At 44.4% G+C, this 27,548-nt stretch overlaps 1 protein-coding gene across 6 annotated transcripts in view; it reads right to left on the bottom strand.

Annotated features, from left to right (window-relative positions):
- Pknox2 (PBX/knotted 1 homeobox 2) overlaps nucleotides 1-27,548 on the bottom strand; it is a 268,938-nt gene that overhangs the window by 12,047 nt on the left and 229,343 nt on the right. For all 6 annotated transcript variants that reach the window (XM_026404555.2, XM_077796969.1, XM_026404558.2 and 3 more), the window contains 4 exons: nucleotides 23,922-24,110; nucleotides 12,027-12,156; nucleotides 11,474-11,571; nucleotides 10,559-10,678 (listed from right to left, as the gene is read on the bottom strand). In XM_026404555.2, coding sequence (XP_026260340.1) covers nucleotides 10,559-10,678; nucleotides 11,474-11,571; nucleotides 12,027-12,156; nucleotides 23,922-24,110 — 537 coding nt within the window. The remainder of the gene's footprint in view (nucleotides 1-10,558; nucleotides 10,679-11,473; nucleotides 11,572-12,026; nucleotides 12,157-23,921; nucleotides 24,111-27,548) is intronic.

Below are 27,548 nucleotides of genomic sequence, written 5' to 3'. Positions count from 1 at the left end.
TCCAGAGAATCCTGCACAGAAGTCTACAAGACCGCTCTGACCTAAGAATAACGGTTGCCACCCCTAATGGATGCCAACAGCTTTTGGCTAACTTTGAACACTTAGAGTGGGAAGAGTACTCTGCTGAAGTACTTGATGTGTATCCTCATTGAATTCTTTAGGCATTTAGGTAATAGGCATTATTATTTCACTTCACACAGGAGAAAAGCTGAACTCGGAGGGGCTGGTACAAGTAGCAAAAGGCAGATCAGAACTGGGACTCATGACCCCCATATCTTTAATCAAGGTCCCTCTACCTCTGCTGACGTCCACCTGTCAGGCCCTGTGCTTTATAATACAAAAGTGGTCACTTTCACCTTAGATAAGTAATGCTCTCTCCACTTTATGAGGGGGAAATCAGCTCTAGAGTTCACAGACCTGATCAAGGTCATAGAGCAAGTAAAAAATGGAAGTCAAGTACTGGGCATGGTAGTACACTGCCGTAGTCCGGCTGGGCAAAGTAATCCGGAGGCGACAAGCAACTTGAAGGTTGAAATGGGAACTACTTTATTGCGAGTGAACTCAGTGGGAATTGAGCGAGAACTCAAAGTAGCGGGCACCTAAGGTAGCAGGAGCCGCTTCTCTGCCGTAGAGCAGAGGTATATATACTTAACTAATTACACACTGCCTGACTCAATTAACCTCATCTAGATACAGCAGTCAGCCAATAAGGAATCCTCATCATCTTAATGGCTCGCTGGCGTGCTTCACAAACCATTCCTCCTGGCAAAGTGCCAGGCGCCATCTTGACTTGATTTGCATCCCCAACAGTACATGCCTGTAATCCCAGCAGCTCAGGAGGCTGAGACAGGAGGATTTTGAGTTCAAAGCCAGCCTCAGCAACAGCGAGGTGCAAAGCAACTCAGTGAGACCCTGTCTCTAAATAAAATACAAAATAGGGCTGGGGTTGTGTCTCAGTGGTCAAGTGTCCCTGAGTTCAATCCCTGTACCCTGCCCCCCCCACACACACACAAAAATGGAGTCAAGATTCATTTCAGTGTGAGTGCCTCAAAAGCCCTTGTTATCCTGTGCCATTCCTCAGGTGAACAGGCTTCTTTTAGTTTTATTTTCCACAGGCCAACCACACCCCATCCCCTCAACCATTCCTCAGATGACATGCTTCTTGTTGGTTACCTGAACAGATATTTCACCATCTTGGCCCTTTTTCTCTAGACAGGACCATTAAAAGGACCTTTTGCAACCCAATACTTTGTTCTGGTTACACTATTAGGGACATGTTTGACAAGCATAGGTGGCCAAATGTCTCTGGCCTATCCTGACTCCTCCATTCTCAACCTCCATGAGTGTTTTTGGCATTTGTAAAATAGCACTTGATTCCACCATAGTTGACCTTTCTTGGCTTATATGTATACACTTTTTTTTTTTTTTGAGACAAGGTTTCACAGTGTTGTTCAGGTTGGCCTTGAACTCCTGGGCTCAAGCAATCATTGCTTCAGGCTCCTGAGAAGGACTAGGATGCTAAGCATGCCTCTATTTATTTATTTATTTATTTTTGCAGTATTGGGTATGGAACCCAGGGCCTCATGCATGCTAAGCAAGAGCTCTTCCACTGAGCTACAATCCCCTGTTTATGTGTATAATTATTCCCCTAATTAAATTACCAGCCCCCTGAGTGCTAAATCATGTCCCATACCTGAAACTTAGGAGTTAGTAAACAGATATGTTATTTAGAACTCAGATCACATTTTCCTATAAAACTAAATTTTTTCAAAATATTTTTTAACTTGTCAAAGGACTTTATTTATTTATATTTGGTGCTGAGAATTGAACCCAGTGCCTCACACACGCCAGGCAAGCGCTCTACCACAGAGCCATGACCCCAGCCCCAGAAATAAATTATTTTAATAACAGTTTTCCTGGCTAGTCCCAAGGCCAGTTTGGTTAAAGGTCTGTGTTCAAGTGAGGGAGGAACTGCAAGGTTCAGAGGGACAAGCAAGAGACCTCCCTCTGCTTTCTGGAGGACAGTGCTAGACCTGGGCAGCTCTGAGGTTGGTGGGTGCAGACTGTCTGTGTCTCCTTTTTGTACCCTGTTGACTTACCAGTGCCTCTTCTCACAAGCCACAGGCTCCACAGGCCTCCAGGATTTCAAGGTCAAAACCCCTGAAACTGTGTCCATGATGATGCAAATAAGGCTTTCCTCAGAGTCTCAAAAGAGGCAGGGGCCTAGAGAAGTTTAGAGCAACTGCTAGAAGATTCTTCACTGGCACCCCATTCAGGCTTTCCTCCTCAAAATGCCGTTAAAAAGTGTTCTCCTACAAGCACTGCTGTTCTTCACATGAAACTGATCTTAGCTGAGTGGGAGTAGAAAAGCAAGATTTGAACTAATTCATTCTAAACTGTGAATGAACGGCCTCTACACAGGCATCTGCTTTTTACAGGGATTAACTTAAAATGGGCATCTGATCAATGGAATTTCATTCAGTGTGAACATGTTAAAGGGAAAAGTAGCAGACAAGATATTCTGGAACAAGAATGGGATCAATCTTCCTACGCCATTTTCTTGCTTTTTGTAAGGGGTTTTTACTACTCTCTACAGATTTCCTAATAGTTTCAAGATTTTGCTCAGCATTTTCCAGGATTGGGCATATTATGAAGACTCCTGGGCAGGGCACTGTGGTGCACGCCTGTATCCCACAACTTGGGAGGCTGAGGCAGGAGAATCACAAGTTCAAAGCCAGCCTCAGCAACTTAGTGAGGCCCTAAGAAACTTAGTGAGATTCGGTCTCCAAAAATAAAAAAAATAAAAATAAAAAAAAAAAAATAAAAAGGGCTGGGGATATGTCTCAGTGGGTTGCATCCCTGGTACCAAAAAAAAAAAAAAAAAAAAGACTGCTGGGGTGAGATTAGAGGCATCTGTTATCAGTGGCTATGCCTGTTTCAGGTCAAGGTTCCTTCACATCCATCATCTCATTTCATCCTCACAACAACTCTATAAATTGGGTATTGTGATCCATTTGACAGCACAGGAAACCAAGGCTTAGTAAGGATAAGTAACTCATTCCGTTTCTCCAGAGGCCTAGAGGGGGTGGTGAAACTCACCTGGTGGTCCTGCCACCAGGTGCTGCGTCCTTTCCATATACCACATTCTTACTATTTGTAGGAAACACACTATTTCTAAGCCAGGTGGGCTGGTAGATCCTGTCATGGGGACCTAGCTATATAATTCCTTCAAGACTTAACACGGTGTCCTGCACAGGGAAGTGGTGAGGCATGCAAAGAATGTTTGCAGCAGCGGCAACTGGATGGATTTCACCTCCACGTGCCCTCCTTGGCCGGAAGCCCTGTTCAGGGCACAAGCTGTACCTGGGAATGCAGCCACTCTGTTTCCCCTGGTCAGAGTGAGTCCAGCATGTGAGGTGCTAGGGTTGTGGGGAAGATAGCTGGGAATCTGGTGAAGAATCTGTAGGATAGGGCGGAACTCAGAAATCACATGGAGTACATGAATATTTATAGCAGCATTACTTATAAGCCAAAAGGTAAAAACTACCCAAATGTCCATCAAGTGGTGAAGAAATAAACAAAATGTGGCATAGCCACACAGTGGAATATTACTGAGCTACAAAACAGAATGAAATACTGATACATGCTACAACATAGATTGCCGAGGTCTAGCCCCAGCGTGGGGAGTGAGGGTTAGATGAACCTTGGGAACATGCTAAGTAAAAGAAGCCAGATACAAAAGATTACATTATATGATTCCACTCATTTGGAAGGTCTGGAATAGGCAGATGCCTAGAGATGGGTAGCAGATCCCAGGTTGCCAGGGGCTGAGGGGTGATGGCTAATAGGTACGGGATTTCTTCTTGGAGTGATGAAAATATTCTAGAATTAGATAGTGGTGATGATTGCACAATGCTGTAAATATACTAAAACTCACTGAATTGTACAGTTTAAAAGGGTGAATTTTATGGCATGTGAATTATGTTTCAATTCAAAAAGTCATAAGAGAAGGCCACCCGGTGCCTTTTATGTACTCAGCATTCTGCCCACAGTTGAGTTCATACGAGGGCCTGGAGCAAGGCCCTCAGTTCTGCTGGCTGGGTAGACATGGATGTGGGGCAGGAGGAGGGGGGACAATGGCAGTGAGTGGAGCACAGCTGGGCCCTGGCTGAGGAATGTGATGATGGGGTGTGTTAGAAACAGTTTCACTGTGATTTCTGAAAACTGGCCCGGCCATACAAAAATCCGAGACCTATTCCACGATAGGGCTCTGTGCTTCAGACAAAAGTAAGGGTTCCCCTCTGATTTACCTAGCATGAAAGCTCTGAATGTCTGTGGTTTCTTGGGTTCTATGTGGAGACAGTAAAGCCAAGTGGGTAGGAGGTTAGAGCCCCAGGTCACAGGCTCTGGGTTCAAATCCTATGCAATCTTGTTATCTGTGTGACATTGTGAAACGTGTTGCCTTCTTTGGGTCCCAGTTTTATCACTGGTAAAATGAGGACAGTTGTACCCACCTCCTAGGGTACTTGTGTGGGTTGAAAGGGACAATGTAGTACAGCGCTGACCACAGACTGGCACGCTGCCGTGGTCGGTGCAGGAGTGACTGCTGTGCTGGAGCTTGGTTTCTTCTCCAGGACTTCCTGGCCTGCGAACTGCTCATGTACTATGGCAGCAGCATGCAGAGAACTGCCGTGTCTGGGGATGAAGATGAGCAGAATCACCTGGCAAGCAGGATGATGCTGGGATCTGGAGTGGAGCAGGTGGGAGCCAAAGCTGGGGAGGAGGCATAGCACCTCTTCCTCCATTCAGCACTTCTCCCTCCTCCACAGGGAGGGAGGACCCTCCGCCAGGACTTCCACCTGACCTGGGTGTGCTATGAAATGATTGCTTCCAGCAGGAGTTTAGCTTCTTTCAGCCAAAATGCAAGAGCAAGAAAATGTCACTGGATTCTTTAGGGACTCAGCAGTCAGCAGCAAATGGATGAAACTATCCCAATCTCACTGCAGCCTGACAGCAAAAAAGGCTCCAGAGGTAACCTCCATCTCAGGAGCTGTCTATCATCTGAACTCATGTCTGTAACTGCTAATGCCACAGAACAGCGGAAATGACATGAAGCCTCGGACACAGGACAAAAGGAACCCACCCACCAACCAACAAACACAACAACAAAACAAAACAAAACAAAACAAAAAACCCCTAACTTCTGCCTGCAGAAAAGAAGATAGCAGAAAAACCAAAATTTACTATAGAGTGCTCAAAATTAGTATCTATTTGGCCAAGGTAATAAATGACATAATGCTCTCCATTTCTTCTATAAACCATAACAATCACCAGTCATCAGATCCTGAAACTTGAGTTGAAAGGGCTGCTTTGTAGAATATCCATCAGCCAAATTATCTGTTTATCAGAAACTCCTCAGTGTTAGTATCCAGATTGGCATATGACAGTTAAAAATGTTATAACAATATAATTTAATGACCTGCCCTGTAAACCAATAAAATATGAGTGCAAAAAGAAAGAGTTCTGTTTCTAAGATAACTAAAAATGCTTTGGAAAATCTTGAAACTCAAATTTGCTTAAAAATGCTAAATATGGAGCGGGTAATAATAGTAATAGTAGGCTTGGTGGTGGAGAGCACTTGTCTAGCATGCTCAAGGACCTAGGTTAAAAAAAAAAAGAAGGAAAGGAAAGGAAAAGCTGAATAGTTAGGATCAGGTGAGTCAGATATAGGGCATTGGAATGTACAATAAAAATCCAGAAAGATCTTGTAGCCAGATTAGCTCCCAAATGTCAATGTTCTTATTTCTCTTTAAATAAACATGGAATTTAAAGAAATTTTATTATGGAAAAGGTTTATTCAAGAAAAATAATAAACATTAATCAGAAAAAGACCTTGGTCCTACATCAAAAATTAGCAAATGAATTTATACACATCTTTTAAAGGCAATTTTTTCTTATTTGGTAATACCTTATGATGACGACTTCAAAAACCATCAACTCTTACACATAAACAAAAACTAAGTAATTCTTAAAGGCAATTTTTTTTCTTATTTGGTAATACCTTATGATGACGACTTCAAAAATATACACATCTTTTAAATTAACATAAAACAAATTTTTGAATGGTTGCTCCTTTTTTTTTTTTTTTAACCATCTTTTTCAATTATCTAATCAACAAACTAGTTGTCCCAGCTGCACCGGATACAGAACAGCTGTGGAACACTGAGGTGTGTTTTTACTTTATGCCTTCTCCACTCTTCTTTCCCCAAACTGAGTAGCTACTGCATGCCCACTATGCTGTTACCCCGAGGTTCTCTCTCCCAAGAGTTGTTCTGTCTCAGGGTTGTTTCTCAGAGCAGCAATGACAAGGAGAATGATTTGGAGCCATCAAATACATTTAGAAGAAGACTCAAGCCTTAACCCTCTTGTGAACTCCCAATGCCACCTACTACACTGAGAAAAAAGAAATAGGCTAACCTTTGTAGAACCCAGATTTGCTCAAACATTTCACCAAGGAACTCCTTTTTGGCAGCAATGCCAAGCAAAGTCCTAGGAAGGTACATACATTGGGAACCAATGCCATAGGGCCCACAGACAAGAGAAACGCATGGTCCCTATTCTTGAGAAATTTAACACAGAGTCAGATCCATAACGAATATAGATTTGATGCACACACATAGCATGGGAAAGCCACTGCGCTCGTCAGTATACTCTTAGGATCAGATGATGGGAAACTCAGAAGGTGTTACAGATCAAAATGACACATTAGCCATCCACCTTTAATTAATTTTCACAAATGTTGAGCTTTACCCTTAAAAACTTGCTCTTGGTTGGCTGTTCTGGAAAGTTCAAAGTGAACAATTTCTTAAATTGACCATATGGAAGACCTGGCTCTTTAAGGATGTTCTCTTATTTAATGTTCACAACCAGGGGAAATAAATACCTTATTCTTTTCAAAGAAATAAAATCAGAGTGCTCATGTAGCTACTGCAAGAAATTCAATTCATACCCCAATCTGCTTGGCTTCAAAGCCTGTCTCCCTCCCCTGAGCCTGGTTACCAGGAGCCTTTCAGCTTCTGTCCTGAAGCTAGGGTCTGGCAGGGAGTGTATGTATGCACATGTACACAGATGACCAGGCTGCTCTGATGATGCCCAGGTTGTGTGGCTCATCTGTGGTCTGCAGAGTACAGCCATGATCTGCAGGGGACAGCTCTGGTCTGCAGTGGACAGCTGTGGGCTGCAGGGGGAGTTGTGATCTGTAGAGGCCAGCTGTGCATACTTATTACTCTAGAGTGACCAGAATTTTTCAGTTCAGAAGTTCTGGGTTCTGACTTTAGAGGCCTAGCAGCCCATCCCTTCTCATCTCCTGAGGCCACTGTCTTGAAGGCATTAGCTGTGGGAGGACTTTGCCAATGCTAAGTGCTTTCTTACTAGCATCTGCAGCTGCAAGCACTTCCAGGCTACAGAGAATAGCAGAGTGGGTGAGTGAAGGCAGGCGGAAGGCTCATATGTATCCTTTTTGGCAAGTCTTCTCTACTGTCCTAAGTGTCTTTATAAAGCCAACATAGGTCCTTTATTCTCTTCTGTTTGGTGCTCAGCTAATTCTCCTGCCTCTTCTCTTCCTCTCTCTTCTTCTTTCTTCCCAAATCCAGTTGGAAATGACCATAGAGCAGAAAGAACAGACCCTGAACTATAGAGGATGCTCACAAGGAAAGAGCAGGACATGAACCCAGGTGAGAGGTGGGCACAGCCAGAAGGGACTGAGCTGGGTGACCCACCAATCTCAGGCTAAAAAGTTGAGCTGCAGATAGGGAGTGGAGGGTAGATGAGGTGGTTTGCAGATGTGTTTACAACCATTTTTAAAAATGCAAAGGGTAGTTCCTGATTTCTGGGTTTATGCCAAATAGTATGGTATAAGGGCACTCCTGTCAGGGATTCTCTGAAGGATGTTAGAAAGCAGATATTTCATAGAAATGAATTCTATGTAGCATCATTGGGCAGTTGGGAGACGTATGCTAATATCCATCCCTACCAATTGAACCATTTCCCAACATTTCAGCTCTTAATGTAAGTACTTGTTGCATTGACCTGGATGCTTTAATGGAAGAGGATTTCAGATGTCAGCCTCTGGTTATTGTGTTATTTTTAGTTTATGTCTTTTCTTGTGTGTGTGGCCTGAGCAAATTTGAAAAGAAACAGCTGGATGAATGCTTTATAGCCAACTTAATGTTTATACAGAACTTGCTGGGTGAAGATTTGATTGTGATTGGTTCTCTAAACACATACATCTTTGTTCTTCTGTTAAAATAGCATGCCTACAGATCTTGGGATAGAATGGAAGCATTACATTTTGACCCAAACCTAAGTGAGTAGAATATTTTCCGTATTGCAACATTTACTTCTGAGTTGAAACTGAATTGGATCTCATGGGCTCAAGTTTGCCTGAAGTGTTTGGATACTTCTAAACATAGGGATCCCTTTCTAACAATAATTAATTAATTAATTAATTAAAAGGTCTTTATGTAAATTAAAAAATGCATGGGGACCAGGGGTGAAGGAGGAAAGGGAATGAGATTTATTAAGCACCTCGGTGTTCCAGGGTCTTTGTAACTATTTCATGACCTCATTGTGATTTTTTTTTAATTTAAAGTTGGACACAATATTTCTTTGTTTTATTTATTTATTTTTATGTGGTGCTAAGGATCGAACCCAGGGCCTTGCACATGTAAGGTGAGTGCTCCACCGCTGAGCCCTCATTATGATCTTTACAAGAGGTGAGAGTGGCCAGATTAGAGAATAAAAGGTAAAATCTAGATTTGAACCCAGGTTTGGTTGCCTTGAAAGCCCATGAGCTTTCCATCCTATTGTTCCCTGTCAACACACCACAATACATGGAGCCTGGTTCTGATTCATTGAGGGATAGGGTAGCCTGTGCTGCCCTGTTTTTGGTTGTGACAGACAGGTCCATGCAGAGATGACAGATCTTTCTCTAGGGAAGCCCTCTTTCCCATGTGTGGGATGCAAGCTCTAACAAGACCCTGGGCTTCTGGGGCCATCAACTGGGATCCTTGGTTTTCTGAAAATTTGGGAAACCAGAACAGACAGGAAACCAGAGCATCACCCCTGGAGATCAAGACTGGACGTCCCTGGTTCCCTTGCTTCATTGCTTAAGCTCTGGGATGTTTCTCCAGCTTCCTCTCCTTGCCTTAACTCTTAGTCTTCTAGCCTCTTCTGTCCAAATTATTTTTCTAACTCAAAACTCCAGATTTCCAAACTACATAGAGATTTTAAAATGAGGTTGTTCAGCAACACACTGGAGATGCACCAAGTCCTGAGAGTTGGGTGGATAGCTTGGGGGAGATGCCAAACTCTGGTCCCACATCTACTGCCAAACAGTGATTCTTCCCATTCTCTGCGCACACAAAAGACCAGCATCTCTAAGACAGAATCCTTAAGACCATATTCAGTCTTCTGCTCCCAACATCTGAGAGCCATTGCTGAGGCTTAGTTTCTGTGGCTTCTGGAGGCTCTCCCATTTCAGATAAAGGGATGTGGATTGACTGATTAATTAATTCCCATGGTCCATTTGATTTCTCTCCTTCTCTCTAAAGGAAGATCTCTCTTCATTCCTGGTTCTTCCCACAGTTCTTGGTCCATATATCCATAGCCCCTCTGCATTTGTCTTGTATATGCATGTGTCCTGTTGCCACACCAGACTGCTGGACGCCTGCCTGTGGTCACAGAATCTGCTTCCTACCCCACGACACACAGATGTCAGACCCACACAGTCCTTGGTCTTAATTGCTATAGCCCTTGAAATTAGTGCTGTAGGGGATTATAACTTTGAAGTCATTCCTAACATTCAACCAAAGGCTTGTCTTTTATAGCTAACACCACATGCAAACACGTAACTACCATCATGTTATGTGCACATAGTAGGCGTTCTGTAAACACTGCATTTAAACCCAAGGAATTGCATCATTTTAAGAAGGTGGGAACTGAGGCCTATGACAGCAGTGGCTCTGTGTCACAGAGCTGAGCTGGTTATGTGAAAAAGCCAGGATTCCAGCCTGATCTGTCCTCCAGAGCTAGTGTTCTAACCAAGCTCCCCTAAGCTGTACCTTGTCCAGTGGCTCTAACCCAGAGGGAAATGGATACATACATTGCTTCCCCCAGAAGAATAAACTTTGGACCCTGAGAGAGAATTAACCTCTTCTTCCAGTAATCACAATACCTCCTCTTGAACTTTACTCTGTCCACAAAACAATGTTGTACACATGCCCAGTACTGAACTCTTTCCAAAGTGTTCATTCCTATTAGCTCCTTTATTGTCATATATTTTTGAGGCAATAACAGCAGCAAGTACTAGAAAGCCTCCCAGCTTTAGCTCCCCCCCACCAAAGGAGGGGGAGGAGAGGGAGCCTCTCCTGGGCTGGCCTCCAACTGATACTCCTATCACCCTCTCTGAGGCCATACCCTGCAGGTCTGGAGATGACATCGGTCTGGCATCCTCAATGTGACCCCCCCACCCCCGCCATACACATTCACACACACTCACCATGAGATGTTGGAAGAGCCAAGAACGCATTATATTGGTGGCATGTTTGGGCAAGACTCCTCGTTTGTTCTTAGACTTCTTATCCTCATTGTCCAGGAGGGAGGTGAGGTCAAGGTTAACCTTCAGGGCATGTGGAGAAAAAGTCAGCTGGAGACCTGTTGCCTTAGAGATGGTGGGCTCTCCCAGCCAACTCCCTTTCCCAATTCATTCCCAGGACCCTGGGAAGGTCACCTTTCCTTCTCCTCCCACATCAGCCCCTCAGAGAAAGAAGATGAGGCTTGGGGTGAGGGGAGAAGAGAAGGAGAAAGAAAAGCTGGAGGGGAGGAAGGAGAGAGGGAAGTGAGAAAAGAGAGAAGAAACAAGACCATGCAGAGAGTATGGAAGATATCAATTTGCTATAAACCATTTAATAGTTATTAGCATTTCTGAGATAATTTAGAGTTAGCAAAGCACTTTCCTATCCATCGCCACGGTTAATCCTCCAACAACCCTGTAGGAGGTTGGGCTGTGTGCAGTTGGTTATTAATCCCCCCTTTATTGATAAGAACTCTGAGGCTCAGAGAGGTTAGGAGACCTATTCAAGATCACAGAGTTAATGTCAGATCTTGTGCCTCTGACTTAGATCTTTCTATAGATCTATACTCTACACCACCAAGCTACAGAGAGGCTTGATCTGGAGACTAGGAATAGGAAGTGCAGGATCCTTTGATAACTAGGGAAGCAGCAAAATCCCAGGAGCTGATAAAAACCTTTACCAGACCCAGCTTCTTATCTGTAAAGTAGGGATAATGATACCTTTTGAGGAATAGTGAGGATTAAATGAATTTACTTGTGTAAAGTGCCTCACAGCTAGTATGCATTCAGAAGTGCCCTCCTCTCACCCATGCACATATACACACATTTACACACACTCACCTGTGTGTTCTGGATCTGGATGGCTCCCTGGGGGATTGCTTGAGTGACCACCTGACCCTGGGAGGTTACCATGGTAACCGGTTGGTATAAGGCTCCACCTGAGGAGACAACCAGCTTTTGGGTCCCCTGCCATAGGGTGGGAGGAGAGAAGGCAAGCAGCGATCCCAATTTGCTTGGCACTGAATGTGAAGACCCTCTGCTCAGCAGCCCTGGGGCAGTGAGGCATGTTTCTTCCACTTGTAGGGGAGGAGTATGTGGGCTGGGGGAATGGTGTCCAGAGTTAGAGCAGAGCCTCTGGTGGGAAGTGTTTGGGGGAAGAGAAAATAGCCTTACTAAGTCTTGGAGGAAGGGAAGCATGAGAATTTGACCCAAATTTGTTCCAACCCATCCCAATCAGGTCTTAGTGCCAACCATTTGCAGAACACTGTAGTCAAGAAACAGCTGGAAGCCCTCCCCTTAGCACAGGACATGCCCTGATCCTGGGATTCCTTAGGGGCCGCCCTTCTCCCCTGGTGCTCCCCATGATCCCCAGCTCCGTATTCCCTGCACTGACCTGACACGACTTGTGAGTTGACGGTTGTCATGGCAATGTTGCCCTGCTGGAGCGCTGAGGCTGGGACCACAATCCCCTGGGGGTTATTGGAGACGCCAGACATGGAATTGGGGGAATTCTGCAGGAGGTCCTGGTAGAAAGGAAGGCGTGATTTGTGACAATGTCCCAGACAGCTTAGATGGTTCAGGTCCCAGATCTCCCTCTTCTCTGTCCCCATCTTGCCTTCCCTCTGCCCTCCTTTCTGCTCCTCCCCAGCCCTGAATCCAGAAAGCAATTCCCTTGGCTTTACAGAAAGAGTAAGAAGCCTCAGTATTTAAAAAACAGATAAAACCCAAACCCAAAAGGCAACAATGGTCATCCATTTAACTATTCTGTTCCTCTGACAACCTGAGGCACAAATTGTCCCCTAAACCAGTAGGTCTCACCTAGATTACATTTTGGAAATTCCAGTGATGATGTGTGGGATCCAGCCCCAGAGATTATTATTTAATGGGTAAGGGGTGTGTCCTGGACTTTGGGGTTTTAAAACTCCCCATGGCTGAGGACTGAGTTCCATCCTCAGCATCTACTCATTCCTCAAATTCAACAGTACCAGAAGTGTTCCCTCGCCCTTCTCTCACCCAGTGCCTCTCTTCTTCACAATCTTTAGCACATATCTATTAGACTTCATAATAGGCACAAAGCACCCTCCAGTATTTTATTTTATTTACATTTTTAAGGTGCTGGAGATGGAACCCAGGGCCTTGCCTATGCCAGGCAAGCACTCTAGTACTGAGCTACACCTACCTGCTGCCCTCCAACTTTTACCTTTGTAACCTTAACCCCAGCACATTGTTCTAAAATGCTTGTTTAAAAAATAATAAGATACTGGGGAATGATAGTGGCCAAATTATATTGCTATATCAGGTGCACAAATGAATATGCAACAACAAATCCCACCATTATATGTAATTATAATGCACCAATAAAATGTGGAAAAAATAAAAAATAGTAATAAAAAATAAAAAAACAACCTCAGCATAACTTGTCTTATATAAGCCTCAACTTCATTGCCTTCAGCATATCATGAATTCTTTCTTTTCTTTTCCTCAGGCTCCCAACACAGAATTCCCTTTGCCCTTCACTGTTAACCAGTAGACAGTCCGTGGTTTGTTTTTGCAGTAGTCAAGGCAGCTAAGAAGACAATTTTTTCTGGTCCCCTTTTCCTCTCATCATTTAACACTTGAGAAAGAACCTTGAACTTGATGTTAAGGAACCTGACAACAAGTGAGGCTTGGCTGTAGGCCTCAGGAGAAATGGGCCTCCTTTTCTGGGGAGCCTACACAAGATTCTGGGCCTCAGAGAGTTTGAAAAAAGGGACCCAGATGTGTGAGAAGTCAGTGTCTCTAGATTTGGAGAAAGCAAGAAAGGTAGGGAATGAGAGAGAGAAGAAGGAGGCTTGAGAGAGACCCTCCTGGGTCTCTTGCTCCTCCCAGTCACAATTCTTTATCTGAAAAACAGGGCTTGAACCAGTTAACAGGTCCAATGGCCACACAGGCTGACATTTCAAAGCTCAAATGCTACAATCATAGGCATGAACTGCAAAGATTTAGAAACAGCAAAGCAGTCAAGAAAATAGACTAAAGGAGGTGGTTGGGGAGATGACTCCAGCTTCCTAGCTTTTGTTTCAAGACTGGAAGAAACCTGGGTCCTTAGTCTCCAGGGAAAGTCTAGAATTTGAAATGAGAAGACACCTGTGTTTGGAAGAAACCTTGAGCCAATGATTGCCAACCTGTAGTGTCAGACAAAGGGAAAGTGTCACAAGGCACAGTACAGCGAGTTTCCTCCCAGATCCTGGCACTGAGAATTGGCAGAACTCCCTAGGATATGGAAGTAGGTGCTGGTTTCTATATCTCACTGGATTATGCTGATGAAATCCCCTTTGGCATCTGCTCCCAACTAACCTTTTTTTTCTTGCCCTGCTGGACTATCCCTGGCCTGAGGACTGGAGAACTAGCACCTATAAATACACAGTACCAGGAGAACTGGAGTGGAGTCCTCCTACCTCCCACCTGCCTCATAGACCTTTGGGTCCCACTACTCACTCCTCCTGGTGAATGAAGCAAGAGGGAGCCTTGCTTCTATTATTGGCTCACCTCTCCCACAGTGACCTTAGGAAAGGGAGAGGGCAGCTCTTTCCTTAGCTTCTCCTTGCTGGGACTCTGCAGAGCTTCCTAACCAATGAGGTTCATTATTTGAGTCAAAACTCTTGGCCTGGTTGTTCATGCAGTTGGAGTCTAAAATTGGGCCAGACATGTAGACACCTAAGAAACTGTAAGAGCCCCTTACAGATACCACATATCCAACTCCCTGAAGTACAAATAAGAAACTGAGATTTAGAGGCTTCAGGAACTTGCAAAAGGTCATACCGTGGGTCAACAGCAACAGGACTACAGCACAGCTCTCCTTTAGCCACAGATACTAAACACCTGCCTTGTGCTGGATTGTGGTATACAAGGGGCCTCCTTGAACCCTAGTCAATGAGGGCAAGGGGAACAGATAAGAATAATCCTAAAGAAGTCCAAAGCAGCATGTAGGCCAGAGAAAAGGCACTGAGTTTGGGAATCTAGGCATGATGCTTCTTTCTGTGGGCTTCACCTCCTCCTTTATAAAATGGGTTGGCCCAGTGCTGCCATTCAGGAGCCCTTGGGGTCTGAGGTTTTAGTCATGAGGTTCCTCCAAGTTTGAGCTCCATCATTCCAAAACCCCAACCAACCATTCTCACGGACTGTAAACCAGTCCTGATGTTATTTGAAACTGAAGCAAACTTGCAAAGTGAATTGAAGTGAGGAATGGGATCCTCCATGCCACTCACCCTAAAGCCAATGGAACTGACTGCTCAATACTCTGAAATCATCCATACTATGGCGCTCCTCTTTGGGTAGACACATTTGAGAATTTTAAGCATAAAGGGTTGTCTTAGACTTTCTTCACCCCAAAAACGTATCCAGAAAGGTTAGGAAATTTCAGGCAAAGTCAGTAACATAAATACAAGATGTGTCCCTTGGGATTTAACCAACATACAGTCTTCCAGCCAAAGACAGAAGGGTGAGATAGCACCTGGATAATTCATCTGCTTATTCAAACTCTGGTTGGTTCTCTACCCTGTGGCTTGGACAAGTTCCATGCCAGCTCACCCGGTTTAGGTAACTGAAGACAATTTATGCATTGGATGAGATCCTTCTCTCTCCTTCCACTTCTTCCCCTTCTCTGGATCTTTGGTTGGGAGGTTCTGAGAGAGAGCCAAATTGTATCAGCAAAGGAATGGAATGGAAAACTTCAGGGATAGAGACCAAAGTTAGGGTCAGGACTGGCCATATCTTAGCTGGAGTGAGAAAGAGGAAAGAAATCCTCACATATCAGAAGTCTAGGCAAATAGTATTCTTCCCATACCTCTGCAAGATGGAACTGTTTCCCAAACCTCCTGAGCTGTGGCATGGGGTGTTTATAAAGACAAGGATTCACAGGGCCAGTAATCAGATGCTCAGCCAGCTATAGTTTTAAAAACCACCCTTGGTCGGCCCCCAAAATCATAAGGGTCTGAATATTACCTACTTACTATGTACACTTTATATCAGCATTCTTTGGCAACACTATTTCATGTTAATCTTTCCATCACCTTATGGGTTCAGAGGGAGAGATTATTCCACTTTTCTGAAGAGGAAATGAGGTTCAGAGAATGGAAGTGACTTCCCAGAGGCACATAGCTGAGCCTCAAATGTAGGTTCTTTGGCTCTGAGTGTGGGATGGATGTTCATAGAGAAAGGAAACAAGCTCTGGGGTCAGTTGGACAAGTTGTAGTGCAAGCACAGTGCCTGGCACACTTAGCTATCCCATAATTTATTTTCTACTTCCTTTGGCTGAGGTTATTCAAATAGGGAGTAGGATAGCAGGGACTAAAAACCTGTCCTAGAAATCCTAGAGCCACTCAGGATTTTAGCAACAGAAGTAGTTCAGCCGAGTTTGCACAGCCAGTCAGAGTGGCACAAATCTTGCCACATGTCCCCTTCAGCCATGCCTCCTTGCCTAAGATGCTCTTCAGCTCCCATGCCAAGCCCCATAATTCTAAGTGTATCCCCTGTCTCAAACTACTTCCAAGACACACTCTGCTGCAATTTCAAGACGAGCCTTTGTCCCTAGCTCCACAGAATGGCAATAGGGCAGTTCCAAATCTTCAGGAAGAGTCTACAAGTCTTTTCTGAATAAAGGAGCTACCTGGTAGCAGCCGCTGGGAAAGAATCTGTTGGCTAAGCAAACAGTGCTCGGCAGCTTCCCCTGGAGGCTTATCAGACTCCAAATCCAGGTGCATGTTGCTCTGCCTGGATCCAAATACAGCCACTTCCTTCTAGGCTTCTTAGCACCCATAAAGAGGTGAGAAGCACATCTGGTAAGTTTTAGTGACATTTTCCAGCATCTAGAGTCTCAAGTCCCTGCTTGAATTGTCCAGGACCCAAGGAGTGAGATCTGGTTATCCTGCCCAAGAACTCCTCGCCTCGTCCCATCAGGAACTTGGTATGGTGTCCCTCTGCCTAAAGCCTGGCTACCAGATGTAAACCCACAATTTGTGCTCCACAGGCTCCCCGGATGTCACACACTCTTATTCCCCCTGTGCTGTTTGCTGGAGACACAGAAACAAATTGTAAGAAAGGGCCATGGGTTTAGAAGAGTGGAGCATGCCTGCTTCTGGAGTGTGACCCACTGGCCTACCTCAACACCCTGGTCCTGGGCCTGTATGAGTTTTATTTCAAATCTCATTTTTGTAACATAGAAATTATTATTCAGAAATTATGATTAAGAAACAGGAAGGGCTCGAGGATGACTTTTAGAAGTTAGAGGGCTTCGGGGCACACATGAACTGACAGAGGCTGTGGACTCAGACATTGGTCTGATGTCATTTACCAGGAAGAGTTGTCCCTCTGTGAGGCACCATTCTTCACTGTTAACAGGGAAAGGTTAAGCTAAACTACCCAGGGAGACTTTGAATTTCCACTCAAAGAAGCAATTTCTGGAAGAAACCAAGATGGGATGAAAAATGAAAGAATGAAAAAAAAAAGTTTCCCTTGGAGCTATTTGCAATAGTTGGAATTTTATCTTACCAGGATGCTCGTGAAACAGGGGAATGAACTGAATGGCCTTGCAAAGGTCCTTGCAGCTGAGGATTGTGGCAAAACCAATGTCATTCCCTAGTGGGGCGGCACAGAGGAGTAGGGCTTGGGGCCAGCACCTGCCATCCCCACCCTGGCCACTAGGGGTCTCTGCTGATCCACCACCTCAACCCACAGGAGGAAGGCTTTGGGGCTAACTTGCCTGGGTTGGGGGAAGGGCGGGGGTGGGTTCAGAGTGCCCCACTTCTGCTGGAGGATCTGTCCCTACCTAGGGCATTAATACAGGCCATCCTCTTGGCTCTTCAGGGCTCCCTCTCTGCCCTACACACCGAACACACACCAGAATGGTTCTCTTTTTTATGTAGGTGTCCTCTTGCCTTAGCTTAGTCACAAGATTTTTTGAGGGAAAGAAGGATCTTTCTTTGACACCCCCGAAACTGCCCAACACAATGTTAAGTGCATGGTGGATGCTTTATAAGTACATGACCTCACTGGGATGTGGCCTGCCTGGAAGGGTAGACGTGTCAGTGCACACACACACAACTTAGATGAGTGGGGAGGTTGTTCCTGTCCCCAGACACCCTTTCTGGCAGAGTTCTCTGTTCTAGCAGAGCTGGAGTCCTGTCTTAGACCAAGAAAAGCTAGGTTTGCAAACTCAGGGAAGCCAAGCTCATATAAACAAGCCACCTAATCCTGTCCTGGTCCCACTCCTGTTGGGGGCTTTACTCTCAAGAGAAAGGCAGCTCAGCCTGTGGGGACAAGCAGCAGCTGCTGCTCTTAAGGAACATTCCTTCTCGGAAGAAGAGAAACTCTCAGGTTTCACTGGCCTGGCGGGAAGGACCGCCTCTTGGTCTCCAGGCCCCCTGACTGGAGGGCTGGGGGCTAGGAACCAGCTAAAGGAACAGCTTTAACGCCTGTGAACAGAGAACTAGGTAGTTCGAAGTCAACTTCTTGTCACTTGGGTTTGGGCTGTGCCCTTTCCATCCTTTCAAGGTAGGTCACCTTTCCTTCCCTTCCCCTACCTGGTCTTGAAACTCATAGGTCAAGTCCTTAAGATGCTCGTCCATGGGCAGAACCTCTAGACCCACAACCCCACTACCCCATACCAACTCTGAAAATGTAAGACTGCTATAGGTCAATAGACAAACCCCACTTTCCCAGGGAGGGATGTGCTGATTAGCCTACTTCCTATTCTCTTAAGGAGTCACAGAGCTGAAAAATCAGTTGTATCTGGATTGCAAAACCCAGCATTCAAAACCCCACTTCCAATCTATCTGCTATTTCTTATTCCCTAGCAACTGGTTTCTTCATCTCTATTTCCTGAATTCCTATGCTGTAGCCAGGCAGGGTCATCCCTCCCCACTTGGGACACAGGACCCCTGTTGTCATTGTGTCAGAAAAAGTATCACCATATGGCAAGAAGAATGTAGGTTTTGGAGTAATCCACCCTCATGGCACATAACTGTAATCCCAATTACACAGGAGGATGAAGCAAGAGGATTGCCAAGTTCAAGACCAGTCTGAGCAAATTAGTTAGGTCCTATCTCAGAATAAAAACTTAAAAAGTCTGGGAATGTAACTTAGTGGTAGGGGGCTCAGTGGAAAAGCATCCAGTAAAACAAAAAAAAAAACTGGAGTGACCAACCCTAGACTGCCATTTATTAGGTCCATGAACTTGAGCCAGTATCTACTTCCTCTCAGTTTCTTTTTGGGGGTGTAAAATGGAGAAAATATGTGTACCTTGAAGCCCTTTGTGAAGATCAAATAACATATTATATGTAAAGCACCTATTATGTTGATAAGTTTGAGACTGCACAGGATGGGGGGAGGCTCAATCAATGTTGATGGTCTTCCCTTTCTTCTCTGAGAGCCTGGGTGTATGGCTCAGTGGTGGAACCCTTGCCTAGAATGTTCAAGGCCTGGGTTCAGTCTCCAGCACTAAAATAAATAATTAAATAAATAAATAATTAAAAAAAGAAAAAAGCTCTGATATAGTTCTTCTTTGAGCTATACAAGATGTGGCTATTCAGTTAACTTGTCCCCCAATGTGTCTCTAGCCCTGATCCATTGTCTATATTCTTCACTTTAAAATCTTAGCAGCTGACCACCATGATCAGCCCCAAAATATAGCTGCAAGATATATTTTGGCTGCAAGATACTCCTGATTCTACATTGAGGTCAGGGGCTGTGCCATGTCCATCTTTACATCCCTGGAGGTTCTGCAAGTACTTGAATGGATGCAGGATGCATAGATGAACAGTGACAGCTTCACCTTCCACTATCTACTCTCTGGGGATTCTGAAAGGCTGTGTTCCTCACCTTCTCCCGGACTTCTTGCAGCACTGGAAACACTCAGCTTTAGACATACTAATAGGGCTATTACCTCTCCCAAGCCCACCTAAAAGACCTCCTTCCCCAGGAAGCCCTCCCAAGGCCAGTGAATCTGCAGCTTCTCCCATCACAGTGGGCAAAATGCGGCTGTTGGCCTTTCTAGTCCATACTGAGGTTTGTATGGGCAGAAACAAACCTGGCCATGAAGATGTGTGGACCAGAGGTCAGACCTGGGCTCTCACTTGGGAGACCTATCAGGGCAACTCCTATCTCACATGTGGTCTGCTCAATCTGGAGGGCCTTCCTGCAGCCCCTCTCGCCACCTCTTCAGTTGCTTCTTTCCTCCTCTTTTTCCTTACTCTGGGCTTTCTGTGGCTGATGTCATTTATTTAGACTTCCAGGTATGTCACAGCTCCCTCTCCCTGATACTGGGAGCTCCTCCTGGACTATTCACGTGTTCTCACAGGACCTAGCATTGTGCATACAGTAAGTATCCCTGATGCTTGGTAACTGAATGAACTGTGGCTCAGTCTGACTCGCCTGTAATAGAGCTGAGTCTAAATCTCTATGGAGAAAGAGGGATGAATTTCAGGCCAAATTAGTACTTGATCGAGCAAGGCAGGAGTTAGACTCTCTCTAGTGAAATAGTTTAGTTTGTGCCCTCTAGGAAGGACAGGAGAACCCAGAGTAGCAGTCTAAAATGAGTGTTCTGGGTACTGAGGGGGCTACCCCTGCAAGAAGCCTGGAAATTGGTGGGTGCAGGCAGAATGGGATGGCTTCCTAGGGAGGTGGAAAGAACTAGCTGTGTTGAAAGCTAGCTTAAATCCTTTGAAACTGTTTCAGTTTTACTGCTTCCCACCTCCATTCCACCCCCACAGAGAAAACCCACATATAGAAGTGGAAGGCAAGCAGGGAACACTCCAAACCCCACAGAGCTCGCGGGAAGATACAACATGGCATCTGGGAGTGGGGCAACCAATTGGAAGACAAAAATGTCTCCCACTTTGCCACACAAGGCTGGGTGATTAGCACACAGGGAAAACTATGAGCCAGCAGTTTGCAACAAAGCTGGCAGGCAGCCGGGATGTTGATCCCAAGGATCATGTTCCAGAGGGTAGACACCCCTCCTCAGGCTGGGCTGGCGCTTAGAGCAGCTATTTCAGGCTGGGGGGATTAAGGTCGGAGCATGACGAATGTGCGGCAGACGCATGCGCACACCACACACGCTCATTGCCTCCCTCCTTTCCGTGTGGGCTCCTGAGACCAGTCTACCACATGGAAAGTCTCTGGACCAGTCCTTTGACAGCAGAAGATCTCCTTCTTTGGAGAACCCATGCAAGCCCCCGCCCTACCTCAGTGACCAGGGAGCAGGGATGTGGATGGACAGCATAGGACTACTCACTTTCTCTTCCCCCACGTGCCTACATAGTGCACTGAGCCCAATTCGGTCATCCTCTCACAATTGCTGCCTGCTCCTCTTTCTGTCGCTTTCTTCCTTAGAGTCATCTCCCTTTTCCTCCGTCTGTTTGGATTCCTTTCTCTTTCTCTTCTTGTCCAATACTTCAGCCTGGCCCTCCCTCCCTCCTGAATATTGGCCTCTATATTTGTCTTAACTCCCCTTTCTCTTTCTTCCGATTTTTTCCCCCTACTTTGGATTCCTCCCCCCACACCCCCCACTTCATTACCTCTCTCAACAAATACTTGCTGGTGATGGATCATGCACACCTTGTGCACGGTTGGGATCCTAAGGGAAAGTACAATAAGACTCCGAAGGAATGAGCCCATTTTTAAGAGAATATTAGCAAGTGGAAGCCTGGGCCACTGTCTTTAGATCTGCAATAAAGTGATTTGGTGATTTTAAACATATAAAATACTGGTCTCAACTAAAAACAAACAAACAAACAAAAAACCCCTGTTGTCTAGAAAAGGAAAATGAAACTGACATAAATGTCCATCATCTAAAGTCACATGTGATGTGACTCATCAGGGCTCAATGAGTTCAGCAGCCAGTTGAGAGAAGGAAAAGTCCATTCTAGATGGGGGATCAGCGAGACCTCCAAAGGTTTAGCCTTGCCACTGCCCTTGGGTAGAGTCTGGTTTCACTCTGCAGAGAGAGGTGTGTCAGAGGGAAGTGTTCCCTGAACAAACTGGCATGGAAAAGAAGTTTGTTCAGGGAAGAAGGCTGAGGCTGGATTTAGGAGGGTCTTGGATGTCAGTTAGGCAGATGTGAAAACTCAGAGTGGCTTTAGGACGACGATCCAGCAGCGGGAACTTAATAAGTGTGTGGGTGAGAAGCGGGGCTGAAGGATGGCCAGGTAAGACAGGAGGGTGGGTCAGGACAGCAGCAGATGTACTATTACCTTATTTACCCACTGAAGCCTGAGTGAAGGAGGCAGTGGCAATCAAGAGAAAATGAAAAGACAGTTTGAGAAATACCAAGTAGAAATGCCTTACTAAGTGTCTTTTTTTTTGCCCAATTGTCTGAGTTCCTCTTTCCCTGCAGATCAGAGGCCTTTCTGCAGGCTTACCCCAGGGCCAGCCTCACCCTCAGGCAGGGATCTGATGCTCTCAGGGATAGGAATCAAATTCTTCCCTCTTTCCTCAAAGCTTAGAGGCATTGAATACCGGCATTCCAGGGAAGGCTGATTTTTGCGGGAAGCATCTCACAGTTCACTGTCCCCTTCTCCAAAAACCCCACTCCTCCCACAGCCTTGCTTGTCAGCCTCAGACCCCCTAACCCTGAGGGGGCCACTGTGGCTGCTAAGCCCTCTGCCCCCCTTCCTTCCTCCACTACCTTGGTACACCCCCAACTCCAGAGCTCAAGGTAGAGTCAGAAGGCCCAGGAGGGGAAATCCGGTGCCTCTCCAAGGACCTGATTATTTCCAAAGACTTGTGCTAATTTTCTGATATGATCCTCACATCTCTGTGAGGCACTAAATCCTCATTACTTTTCCTGACCGATGCATTCTAATTAGATCAACACTTAAAAAAAATTCACAATAGCCACAGGATGGCTTTCCATCTCATTAACTCCTCACTTATTATTTTCATGAAAATTACTGATAAAAATGTGCATCTCCATTTGGTGAGGCCTCACAGCCTCCTCAGCTCCTATCTTACATCTCTCCCGTCACCGGGGCTGCGCAGCATCACCATGGTAACCCACAATAATAGAAACTAATAAATTACAAACGAGATGCTCGTTGAGCAATTATTGTCCTCTTTTATGCAAGTTTCTTGCTAATTTTGATCATAAGGGAAAGTACAATAAGACTCTGAAGGAATGAGTCTATTTCAAGAGAATATTAGCAAGCAGAAGCCGGGGCTGCTGTTTTTAGATCTGTAATAAAGTGATTTGGTGATTTCAAGCAAGAGGAAGAGGAAATAAACTTCTTTCCCTGTGTCCTGTGCAGTACTCACTATTGTGTCCCACAGAGATCCCACTGGGGTGGGTCTGAAGTGATACCAAGTGTCATCAGTGCTTGTTGTCACTATGTACAGGGGGCTGCCTTCTTCAGATCAGCCCATCCCTCCCTCTTCCCCTACCAACCATTCCTTATAGGCCGAGGGATATAAATGGCACAACCTTTCCTCGGCATCCTTCCCAGCACCTCACGCCATTCATTCTTAGAAAGTTGACCCTCATCCCCACACCTGATTGTCAAACGAGGAGGGCAATGTAAGCCTCTGAGTGCAGAAGGGGCTCCCTGTGTGTCTTCTGGACTTAGGAACTCAGTGAAAGGGGAACATAGTGATGAGTCTATGGCTTATATAAAGGCCAGCAAGTGAGGTATAAAGGTATAACCAGGCAGCCTTCTTAGTTTGAAGGTTTGAGGAAAACATTGTGCCCTGCAGAGAAGGGCCCACTCTTTCCCATAGCACACAGACACCATTTCCTCATCTCCATGTTCCTAGGATGTAGGTGGCAGGAGAGTCTTGGAATAGGGTAGGTTGAGGTGACATTTACAGGGTCCTAAACCTTAATGGGAGAGAGGTACCAGGATAGGGTGAATTACTGGAGAAGCTGTCCTGTGGAACTGTCATCATTCATTAGATGGGCAGGACTTGGAGAAGGCCCACATTCCCTGAAGCCTCTTTCCTAGGAGCACAGAAAGTTCTCACTTGAGCTCTTTGGAGGAGCCTGTGGGCCAAGAGATCTGAGCCCATCTGCAGTTCATCCTCCAGGGAAGCTCCCATTTTCCTTTCCTTTGGAAATCTGGGGCAGGGAAGCCAGGAATTACTCTGGACATTATCTCTCTCAGACCTTGTCATTTTCTAGGAGATACAGAAGATGGGGATCAGAGGAAGGCCTGTTGGTGAAAGGATTCAGTGAGTTGAATTTCTTTTCTGAGGTTGCCTGGGGACTTTTGGACCTTCCTACAAACCTGGCTTAGGAAATAGGACCCAGCCTGTGTGTTACCTGTGAGTGAAGGTTTATGGAGGGCTGGTTGGGGGAGTAGGGTCCCCCGAGGTCATTCCTGAGCAGGTTATCACTGTGCATCTTGGTTTTGAGGCAGGTGATATAACGGTTGCAAAAGTCCTTGCAGAGTTCATTGACTTTCTCCAACTCCAGCAGGTGGATCCTCAGGACCTGGATTGCCTTCACCATCTGGGGAAAGGGAGGAGAGGTAAGACCAGGCATCCGCATCACACACAGGCCCCTCACTGCCAGGATCCCCAGCCTCAGCCCCAGCCCCAGCAGGGGAGAGGAGCCATCCCTGCCACAGGCAATGCTTTCTCATCCACAAGATTTAAATTCTCATTATGGCTCTCTGCTGATTATTCTCCTGCTCTGAGCCCACTGTTATCACAGCTGTTCCTGAGAACAGCACTGGCCTTAGAGATGAAGGGCCAGGTTCAAGCTCCAGGCCTGCCATTTATTATCTGTGTGACCTTGGGCAAGTTGCTTAAGCTCTCTGCATCTTAGTGTCTAACAAATGGGGATAATTATACCCTCCCTAACAACTTTACAGGTTCACTGAGGCGATCATCTGAGGGAATGTACACGATGGCACTCTGCGAAGTGTGAACTACCGAACAAGCATAAGGAAGGTTGAGATTAGAGTTTGTTGTAAGTGACCCAAGAGGTCAGGGACTGTCTGTTCTTAAACTCATATTCTGAGTGCTTCATGTATCATGGGTTACCTTGTGGACACTCCATGGGTACTTGCTGACTGACTGAATAATCCAGCATGGCTTAGCTGGGCACCAGATACCTAACTGTCTGTTCTCTGTGCCCTTTAGATGGTTGTATATGTGCCCGTTGCCCCTTCATATGGGGATTCCTGACCTTACCAAGCAAGAAGCTACTTTGCAATCGAAACTTTGCTATTTATTATTAAATAGAAGAAAAATAGTATGGAAGGTAAGGAAAACAGAGGGTTGAAAAAGAAAAAAAACTGATCCAATGAACCTAAAAGAAGGTGCTTTTTGTTTTTTCCACAAGCTTATATTTTATCCGATTTGCAATAACCTGATACATGTGATTTTTTTCCCCTTAGTTTGGCTAATGTATTTTTCTATACAGAATTGTTTTTTGTATTTTTTTCTTCTAGATTGTGAATTTGAGGAGAGAGGAGGGGTGTCTAATTTGCTCACTGTGTTATCTTCAGTACCAACATGTGTAGATATGGAATATATAGTTGTTGAATGGGTAGCAGTTAATATGTAAATGTATTTTTAATTATTGTATATTATTCCATGTGTGCCATACTCAGCTTATCCCCTATTGTTGGGCATTTAGATTACTTCCAATTTTTCAATTTTATAAAAAGTGTTACAGAGAATATTTTCAAAGCCTGTAGATTTACCTCCCTGTTTCTGCATTATTTCCTTAGGATAAGTTCCCAGAAATGACAGGAGAAAAGCTATAGACATGGCTCATGATGAATAATGCCAAATTGCTTTTCAATCAGGGGTTGTTTAAATGTTGCTGGAATAATTGGATATCCATAAGCAAAACAAAAACAAAAAACAATGAAAAAATTCAGAACTTTGATTTAAACCTCACATCTTTGAAAAAAATTATGTATTTTTATTGGTGCATTATAGTTATACATAATAATTGGATTTGCTGCTACTTTTTGCACATGCACACAATATAATATAGTTTGATCAATTTTCTAAACCTCTCATCTTAGACAAAAATTAACTCAGTGTAGAACAAAGATTTAAATGTAAGACTCCAACCATAACACTTTGATGGGGAATAAAAGCCAAAAACAGAAGCAAAAGTTTAGTATCTAGGGTTAGGCAAAGAGGTCTTAGACTTGATTCCAGAGCATGATTCAGAAATGGAAAATTATGAATTAGACCTGGTCAAAATTAAAAATGTTTGCTCTTCACATGACTCTGTAAAGAGGATGAAAAGACTGCATAGCCTGCAAGAGAATATTTGCAAACCACCTATTTTACAAAGCACTTGTACGTAGAATATACAAAGAACTCTCAATACTATACAGTAAAATAACACATAACCCAATTAGAACACAGGCAAAAGACATGATCAGATATTTCACTGAAGAGGATATACAGATGGCAAATAAGCACATGAAAAGATGTTCAGTGTCATTAGCCATTAGGGAAATGCAAATTAAAACCACAATGAGATATCACTGCCCACCCATCAGTATGCTTAAAATGAAAAATAGTGATAATACCAAATGCTAGTAAGGAACTAAAAACTACACACTCATACAGTGATAGTGGGAATGTAAAATGGTACAGCCACTCTGGAAAACATGATGACAGTTTCTTACAAAACTAAATATTTGCTTTACCATACAACTCAGCAATTGCATTCTTGGGTATTTATCCCAGAGAAATAAAAAAATATACATTCACACTAATACCTGTGCATGAATGTTCAAAGCAGTTTTATTTCCAATAGTCTCAAACTGGAAAGACCCAAATATAGTTCAATAAGTGAGTGATAAAGTAGCTATAGTCCATCTGTATCATGGTATATGACTTAGTAATAAAAAAGAATAAGCTATTGATATGCTCAACGATTTGGATATGTCACGAGGGAATTAGGCTGACAGAAGGAAAAACAATCTCAAAGGATTAGATACCACATAATGCCATTTATATAACATTCTTGAAATGACAAAATTATAAAAATAGAGAACAAAGTAGGGGTCAACGAGGGTGAGGAGGAGAAGGGAGGCTGAAACTCTTTGGTTCCTTAACTTCAGTAATGTTTACATGAATCTAAACATGTGATAAAATTGCATGGAACTATATACTTGCATACATACACACGTGAATGCATATAAAACTGGTGAGATGTGAATAAGGTTGGGGGATTTTTCTTGCTTATGCAATAGTGCTATGGTTATCCATGAAGGGAACAGATAGCTCTGTATTCGTTTTTATAATTGCATATAAGTTTACAATAATATATATTCATATATGTGTATATATGTATATATATATAAAGGTGTGCTCATTGTCCTCCCATCCAGTTCTGATGACACAAACAATACATGGGAGTCTGTATTTAATCCCACCCTTCCAGTGTTCAGCCAGCATTTTAATGCTGAGGAACAAGTTTAGACAACATAAAAAGGGAAGGAAACCACTCCCAGAAATTTTTGAGTGTGAGGTATGTATAGAGCCTGTGGTTGGAGGTCAGTGTTGCACCCTTCTTGAGACTCTTTGGCATTTCAAGTTGGGAGCCTACATTCCGTGGGCTGGGCTTATGGATTGCCTGATGGGCAGGGATTGAGCTCAAATAAGGAAGGGTTTTTAGAGTACTAAATTAGACTGTGGCTTATACTCAGAAACCAACAATTGTATGACTTTATGCAGGGCTTCCTATGGAGTGCTACATTCAAGGGGTTGAGACTGATGGAGATTGAGTAATTTCAGGCAAAGAGAAGAATGGTAACAATAGTATGAATCATTTGCACTGAAAAGTGCAGTTAGGAACTTAATAAAGATGTGCTCTTGCCTAAATTTTCTACTTGACTTTGGCCATGGAGGTCTTGGTTTATGCTTCTCAGAATGATGAGCACATGGAGCTGGGGATGTAGTTCAGTGGTAG

Source organism: Urocitellus parryii, chromosome 4 (assembly GCF_045843805.1).
Source record: "Urocitellus parryii isolate mUroPar1 chromosome 4, mUroPar1.hap1, whole genome shotgun sequence".
NCBI classification, from domain to species: Eukaryota; Metazoa; Chordata; class Mammalia; order Rodentia; family Sciuridae; genus Urocitellus; species Urocitellus parryii.
The sequence above is the reverse complement of the archived record's forward strand: the minus strand, read 5'-3'. Positions and strand labels throughout refer to the sequence as shown.